Source organism: Musca vetustissima, unplaced genomic scaffold (genome assembly GCF_032173495.1).
Source record: "Musca vetustissima isolate MV318-11 ecotype Yass unplaced genomic scaffold, APGP_CSIRO_Mvet_v1 utg133516, whole genome shotgun sequence".
NCBI classification, from domain to species: domain Eukaryota; kingdom Metazoa; phylum Arthropoda; class Insecta; order Diptera; family Muscidae; genus Musca; species Musca vetustissima.
The window spans coordinates 1-9,035 of record NW_026878843.1 but is presented as its reverse complement, the minus strand read 5'-3'; the positions used below and the strand labels follow the sequence as shown (position 1 = coordinate 9,035).

The window sequence follows — 9,035 nt, the reverse complement described above, 5'->3', positions numbered from 1 at the left end:
AATTGCCAAGGGGTTAAAAAGACCACAAAAAAAAATCGTATTTCGTAATATAATTTTTTTTTGTGTAGTCACAGTCTGGGTCAGAAAAATTAACTCCAATAAGTGTATGATAAATTTAATTTCATTCGGGCAGATTTAGAGTGGTTATATTATGTCTTTGTGCATATGTTTGTAACAGGCAAAAATAATCGAGATAGACCCATGGTTCCTTTTGAGAATATGCATAGAATCACTTTCTGAGTTGATTTATGCATGTCCGCCCGTCCGTCTGTTGATGTTAAATTGTCAACAAAGTACAGGTCGCATTTATAATCCGATTTGGCTGAAATTTGGTACAGCTCATTTATTTGGCCCAAGGACGAACCCTATTGAAATTGGGAAAAATCGGTTCAGATTTAGATATAGCTCCCATAAATATTTTTGTCCGATTTACGGACTTTAGTCCCTGAAAATCTTTCGATTTGCACGAAATTTGGCATAGCGTACGGAATTAAGTCTAGAATGATGTGTGCTAAATTTTGTGAAAATCGGTTCAGATTTAGATATAGGTCCTATATAGTTTCGCCCGATTTTTGGTAAATGGTGCACCAAAGTCCCTGAAAATCTTTCGATTTGCACGAATTTTGGCATAGCGTACGGAATTAAGTCTAGAATGATGTGTGCTAAATTTCGTGAAAATCGGTTCAGATTTAGATATAGGTCCTATATAGTTTCGCCCGATTTTTGGTAAATGGTGAACCAAAGTCCCTCAAGATCTTTCGATTTGCACGAATTTTGGCATAGCGTACGGAATTAAGTCTAGAATGATGTGTGCTAAATTTCGTGAAAATCGGTTCAGATTTAGATATAGGTCCTATATAGTTTCCCCCGATTTTTGGTAAATGGTGCACCAAAGTCCCTGAAAATCTTTCGATTTGCACGAATTTTGGCATTGCGTACGGAATTAAGTCTAGAATGATGTGTGCTTAGTTTCGTGAAAATCGGTTCAGATTTAAATATTGCTCCCTTATATAGTTTCCCCCGATTTTTGGTAAATGGTGCACCAAAGTCCCTCAAGATCTTTCGATTTGCACGAATTTTGGCATAGCGTACAGAATTAAGTCTAGAATGATGTGTGCTAAGTTTCGTGAAAATCGGTTAAGATTTAGATATTGCTCCCTTATATAGTTTCGCCCGATTTTTGGTAAATGGTGCACCAAAGTCCCTGAAAATCTTTCGATTTGCACGAATTTTGGCATTGCGTACGGAATTAAGTCTAGAATGATGTGTGCTTAGTTTCGTGAAAATCGGTTCAGATTTTGATATAGTCCCCATATATAGTTTCGCCCGATTTTAGTAAATGGTGCACTAATGATCCATAGCTAGGCCGATTGATATCGTTAGGTCGATTGATATGTCAAAATTGGACGGATATACACAACAATAACCAGTGAGCGGAACACACAACTTCCACGATAACTAACTTTTTATGGTTCCACATTCTAGCTTGGGAAATATTTTGCGATATTTGCACCATCGTGTCCGGCTAGAGATCAACAAATATTATTAAAGGGGTTGCGTTGTGATGTTCGGCGTATAATTGTGGCCTACATATCGAATCAAAAAACAAAAAAAAAAAAAAAAAATAAGTTTTCAGTCCACTTCATCCCAAAATCATCACACACTGATCATCACCGAAAATTATAGGCGTTGCCCTTGACCACAACTGGAACCTCATGGAACATATCAAGGCAATCCGGGCAATATTTCCGCCCTCCAGTGTTGTAATGGTTTACTAAATAATATCCGAATATGTAAGCACCTGCAAAAATGTACGTGTAACTCCCACATCCGAGTACATACGACAATATAATTGGTATCAATTTAAAGGCCAAACTCTCCTCTTGGATATATTATCAAATTCTCGGGTCTATGTCCTTATATACGCCATAGAATACAAAATTTTGTAATTTTTCACACAAAAGTCAGGGTCCATTTGACCCGCTAAATATTGACCGATCTTTACCAATTAAATTTGCACCCTATTGGCCTTTTGGAGTTGTTGAAAATTTCCTATAAAAATCCACGCATATTGGCCTTTTGAAGTTGTTGGAAATGTCCTCCCAGAGAGGACAATAGGCCTCTGGGAGTCTTTGAAAATTTCTTTAAAAAATCAACGCCTATTGGACTTTTGGAGTCCCCCGAAAATATTCTTAAAAATTTTCCCAAAAAAATCTTTAAAAATATCTTTTTTTCATCAACCAAAAAAAAAAAAAAAAAAATAAATAAATCAATTAATGGCCAAGTCTTGTTGATGATTAAGGATATTTGTTATCCTTATATTGTTGTTACATACAATCCTTGGCATTCATATAATCCTGATGGAAATCACCAATATCTTAAATAATATTTAAAACAATACACAAAAGGCTTATAAAACAAAACTGCAACCAAACCCCTATAAACAAGCGATTATGTGATCCTTCATAGAAATCAAGGATATATAAAAATATAAACGAATCCTTTATCAACATGACTTGTGCGACAAGGTCTAAGATGTGAATACAAATCCACCCATTCTATATATATATATATTTCTTGAATTCGAATACAAATAGTTATATCGAAGTATCCTTAAACTTGACTTATGATGATATCCTTTTCACTTTACCATTCTTTTATATCCTGATGTTATGGATGCTTTTATTTATTTCTGTTTCTTTTCTTTTTTATTCGATTCATAGAAACTTGATAAGTTTTCAGTTTCACTGGAAAGTCGAATATGCCATTGCATCCTGTTTGGTGAAAAAAGGATGTGGAGGATGGCTGTTCAGACCACTTGAAAACAAATGTCAATGATTTGTTTTAAAGGAGAAAAGTTAGTAGTCAACCAGAGGCAGTAAATAAAACCTAGAGGGGCTTAGATGTGATAAATTTAAGACAATATTTAATTAAGGCTTAGCCAAGGCGTGGATTTATTAAAGAAGACTTTTGTCAGGGGCCATCTAATCAATTTACTTCAAAATTCATTTAACGAATTTTACATTTATTTTTAATCGAACTCTCTTCTCTCTCGGAAAATCCGTAATCAATTCCTGCTTACGATAAAAATTTGCTTCCTTTGAAAACTTGTCATAGAATTCAATGCAATATATGCATGCTCTTGTTTTTCGGCTTCATTTAAATTCTGAATAAATCCTTTAAGTTGTTCTTCAAATTTCTCGAGGCCCTCTTTCATCCTGCTGCGCAACCCATCTTTTATTTGTGATTTTAATATCAATACTTGCCTTATCCCCATTCTATCACCAGCTACCAGTAATAATTCGGAATGTATTTGATAAATTGTATCGATTAGACTTATATAATCTTGGCAATATCCCGTATCGGTTTTGAATCCATTCAGCTTGGTTCTAGAATTTCCAATTGCCTTATTAAGTTCCACATAGTTTCGCTGCAAATATTCACCTTCTGCGATGAACTTGTTGGTGGCATGTAAATATTCATTTAACCTGTTGAAAATTTCTTCAGTCCAAATTGCCTGCATCAAACTTTCATACGAATATTCGAGGAGCTTAAAACGTCCGGTTTGCGGCTCACTTGATCACTTCAAAGGATTTCATGGGCTTAGCATCGTTGATCTGCAACCGAAAAAAAAACAAATATTTTGGAAATCAATTTATCATTTTTTTTAAATCAAATCCTTACCTTTGTTATAGCAGCAAAAACAACAACAATAAAAATTAGGCAAATATTCCAGGCCTTCATCTTCTGAAATCTATTCTGAAAATGTTCTGTATTCAAGTTGAGATGATATTGAATACTAATTACCTACAGGGTTGCCCATATTCGACGGAAACATGTTTTTAATCAAAAAAAAAATAAATAAATAAATAAACAGTAAGCGGAGCAGTATATTCGGACGGGGCCGACCATATGATACCCTACAACTTCCACGAAAATCTAACTTTGTCTGGTTCTATATTCTGATCTTGGGTAATATGTGCATTCTCTTGACCTCCATCGTGGGTTGTGTTGTTATGTTCGGATTTCAATTGTGGTCTATAGATCGGCTCGAAAAAACCAAAAAAAAAAAAAATAAGTTTTCGGTCCACTTTATCCCAATATTATTATCTGATCAGGACCGAAAATTACAGGCGTTGTCCTTGAGCATACCTGGACCCTCATGGAAAATTTCAAAGCGATCAGAGCTATATTTTCGCCTTCTAGGGTGGTAATGGGTTACTAAATAATATTTAAATGCGTAAGCACCTGTAAATATTTACGTGTAACTCCCACATCTGAGTACATACGACAATGTAATTGGTATTAATTTGAAGGTCAACCACTCCTCTTGGATATAATATAAACTTCTCGGGTCTATGTCCTTCAGGGGTAAATATATACGCTATAGAATACAAATTTTGTCATTTCTCACACAAAAGTCAGGGTCCATTTGACCCACTAAATATTGACCGATCTTTATGAAAACAGGCATGCTTATTATTTGGCCCGATCCCCTTCTTCTTGTAAAATTTCGCTATGTTCGGACCAAACTTGCGGCCTCTGGAGCGACCAGAAAAAACGACAAAAATTATGTATTTGGTCCATTTCATCCCCTAAATATTAACCGATCTTTACTAAAAATGATAGAGGTCTCCATTGGCCAGAAACAATCCTACATGCAAACTTTCGTGAAGTTTGGTCCATAACTGTGGCCTGTATCGTGTTTACAAATTATAATGGACAGACGGACGGATATACATGTCTAGAACGACTCAGCTAGTCGAGATATGATGATCGGTATGCTTAAAGGTGGGTCTAGGACCAATATCTCGCGGCGTTACAAACTCTTGGGGCTGCACACAGCTATAATACCCTGACAACATAGTTGTGTAGGGTTTTCGGTCCACTTCATCGCAAAGTTATTATCTTATCATCACCGAAAATTATAGGCGTTGTCATTAACCATGAAAAATTTCGAAGCGATCAGCGCTATATTTTCGCCCTCTAGTGTGCTTATGGACTACTAAATAATATCTGAATACGTAGGCACCTGTAAAAAATTGCATATAACTTCGACAATGATTTTTTTTCGACTAGCTGAGTCGATCTTATATAGACTCAGCTAGTCAAGATATGACGATCGGGATACTTAAAGTTGGGTCTAGGGCCAATATTTGGCGGTGTTACAAACTCTTGGGACTGTACAAGGCTATAACCACGCCTTGGTTAGGCCTTGAAAAAGTCTTCTTTAATAAATCCACGCCTTGTATAGGTCCTTGAAAAAGGTCTTCTTTAATAAATCCACGCCTTGTATAGGTCCTTGAAAAAGGTCTTCTTTAATAAATCCACGCCTTGTATAGGTCCTTGAAAAAGGTCTTCTTTAATAAATCCACGCCTTGTATAGGTCCTTGAAAAAGGTCTTCTTTAATAAATCCACGCCTTGTATAGGTCCTTGAAAAAGGTCTTCTTTAATAAATCCACGCCTTGTATAGGTCCTTGAAAAAGGTCTTCTTTAATAAATCCACGCCTTGTATAGGTCCTTGAAAAAGGTCTTCTTTAATAAATCCACGCCTTGGTAAGACCTTGAAAAAGTCTTCTTTAATAAATCCACGCCTTGTATAGGTCCTTGAAAAAGGTCTTCTTTAATAAATCCACGCCTTGTATAGGTCCTTGAAAAAGGTTTTCTTTAATAAATCCACGCCTTGGTAAGACCTTGAAAAAGTCTTCTTTAATAAATCCACGCCTTGTATAGGTCCTTGAAAAAGGTCTTCTTTAATAAATCCACGCCTTGATTAGGCCTTGAAAAAGTCTTTTTAATAATTCCACGCCTTGGTTAGGCATTGAAAAAGTCTTCTTTAATAAATCCACGCCTTGTTGAGACCCTTGAAAAAATATTCTTTAATAAATCCACGCCTTGTTGAGACCCTTGAAAAAGTCTTCTTTTATAAATCCACGCCTTGTATAGGTTCTGAAAAAATATTTTTGGTATGGGTCCATTGCTTCTTCTCATTAATTTTATTATCACAGATTTTCTTATATCGTTCCAAGAAAGCCATTCATTTTAATTAATTATATTTGTGTGTTGTGTTTTTTTTCGGTGGCTATTATCATAATTAAATCAACAAATTATTATGATAATTTTGTTTATTTGGTAATTCCATAATTTTTATGGACCGTTTACTGTCAGAAGTGTGCGTGTGTGTGTGTTCGTGAGAATGTAGGAGTTCAAATGAGTGGTGTTAATGTTTTAATTATTCTATGGGCATATGTATGAAGGACAAAATTTTCTAATGGGTAAAGGAAAAGGGATGCTTTCCTTAAACCATAAATTTAGTGAATGAATTTAGGGCGATTTTGAGAAAATTTTAAATGTTGTGAATTAAAATACTGTGTATATTCAACATAATCATATGCCAAAGAAAAAAAATTCCCAAAATTTCCAGTCAAATTCTGACATTAAAATATGTCTGAAAATTTGACACACATTTCCCACATTGGCTATAAACTCATCTTCTGGGAAAATATGTCTACAGAAAGAATTTATTAAAAATGTTACGAATTTCGACATTTTATTTTTATTGCTGACGTTGCTGAATTCAAATAATCTTTAAAATTGTACGCATCGAAATGCCTACTTGCTTTTTCAGTTGTCATGGGAATAAATAAGTATGTGTGAAATTTTAGCATTTTATGTAACTCACATACGTAGATACATAATGCATTGGTATCCAAGGAAAAATATTTTTGGAGGTACTCTAAGAGGCGTGGATTTTTAAAAAAATAATTTTTTGGAGGTACTTCAATAGGCGTGGATTTAAAAAAAAAATTATTTTTAATGGTACTTCAATAGACGTGGATTTATTAAAAATATTTTTTTAAGGTGCAATGGAGAAGGTGTTAACTAAATGTCATTCTTATTGTTGCCAACAGCTATGTCAACTTACACTGTTGCCAACAACAATGTTTATGCGTTACCAATCATATACGTATAAATCAATAAATCTAAACAGACAGTTATTTTTAAAAATTAATTTTAAATTAATCTTATCATATTTTTACATTTTATTAAACTTGGAAAAAAGTTAATTATCTATTATTAATATCAATATTGTTTAAAGAAATGAAATCACTGAAATTAAAACTAGTTGTGCAGGTGCTTGTTGCTTATTTAACTGTGATATATGATCTGTGATACTAGATATAATTCCAAAGACGTACTCTTCAACATGATAAGGGTTCTCACCAAACAACGAAATGGACTGAAGTTGGTACATATTAACGCTCAAAGTCTTAATAATAAACTAGATGAATTTCAACAACTCTTCGTTTCCTCGGGAGTTGACGTCATTTGTATCTCTGAAACATGGTTTCATTGCGAAGTACAAGACAGCATCTATAATATACCTGGCTATACATTGTTCCGTGCGGATCGCGTATCTTTTGCCGGGGGCGTGTGCATATACATTAAAAATAGCATTAAATGTAAAGTTATATCGAAATCTAAAAGTTCGAGCCCGAATGAATATATCATCATGGAGTTAAATCTAAAAATGTCTCAAAAATGTCTTATTGGCTGCGTTTACAGACCGAATAAACATTCAGAAGTTACTGAACTGCTTTCAGACTTACAAAATATTTCAGTGACATACAATGATATTATTATTTGCGGCGATTTTAACAGCAATATTCTGCTCGAAAATATGTTAGCCGATGAGTTTCAAATGATCGACTTATATCCAGTTAACACCACAAATCCTACTCATTTTCATACTAGTTCGAATAGCCTAATCGACATTATTTTTTCTAACCAACTATCAAAAATACTACTGTATGATCAGCTATCAGCTCCAGTGTTTTCTAAACACGACCTTCTTTATATGGTTTATGATATTGATGTCATCATCACAAATGAAACCATTTCATATCGCAATTTTAGCAAAACAAATTATAACCTTTTAAATTACCTCTTATTCAATATTTATTGGGATGAAATTTATACCATGACAAATGCAAATGACCAAGTAATGTTTCTCCAAGAAAAATGTTATCTTATTTTGGATGAATGTGTGCCCTTAAAAACATTTTCACCGAAGAATGAAGAGAAACCATGGTTTAATAATCATATCAAAGATATTATATATAAAAGAGATTATAGCTACAAACGATGGAAAAAATACAAAACACCAGAGCTCTATGAACAATTCAAATCTTTGAGACGTGAAGTAACAAGATGTATACAAAAGGCTAAATCTACTTACTACAAATGCAAATTTTCAACAGCATTAAGCAGCAAATGTAAATGGAAGAAAATACGAGAAATCGGCATTGGAAACAAATATAGATCCCATTCAAATAATGATATCGATGTTGAAGAGTTAAATCTAAAATTCGTTGGTCCAAACTTGGCCGTCAATTCCGAGAATTTTTACTCACGCTTGAATATTGTTCATAATGAAAATGAATTTTCCTTCAGATGTGTCGAACACACTGAAGTTATTTCAACATTCAAGGAAATTAAATCGAATGCTGAGGGTATGGATGGTATCAATCCGAAGCTACTAAGATTAATCTTACCAAAAATTCTACCCTACATAATATATATATTAAATACCATTCTTGTTAAATCTACCTTCCCTGGTGCATGGAAACAAGCGAAAATTATTCCAATTCCCAAAGCTAACCATGAATATCGTCCTATAGCAATATTGCCTTTAATATCTAAAGTATTGGAAACCTTGATGTACAAGCAAATCAATGAATATCTCACTAAAAATAACATGCTTACTGAACATCAGTCTGGATTTAGGAAGAACAGAAGCTGTGTTACTGCCCTCTTGGACGTCACTGAAGATCTAAGATGTAATCAAGACAATATGCAAGATTCCTTCCTCGTACTTCTAGATCACAGCAAGGCATTTGACACCGTAAACCATAACATTCTATTACTGAAACTCCAAAAATTTTTTAACTTCTCTGCCTCTGCATGCCGTCTTATTAATTCATACTTGAGCAACCGATCACAAGCAGTTTTTCACAACAATATGTTCTCTTCG

At 34.1% G+C, this 9,035-nt stretch overlaps 1 protein-coding gene across 1 annotated transcript; it reads left to right on the top strand.

Moving 5' to 3' along the window:
- Window positions 1–7,982: 7,982 nt before the first annotated feature.
- LOC133323619 (uncharacterized) lies at window positions 7,983–8,906 on the top strand (the record flags this gene model as incomplete). Its single annotated transcript, XM_061532535.1, has 1 exon — window positions 7,983–8,906. A coding segment is annotated over exon 1 (924 nt), but the record flags the coding sequence as incomplete, so codon positions are not given.
- Between the last annotated feature and the right edge of the window lie 129 nt (window positions 8,907–9,035).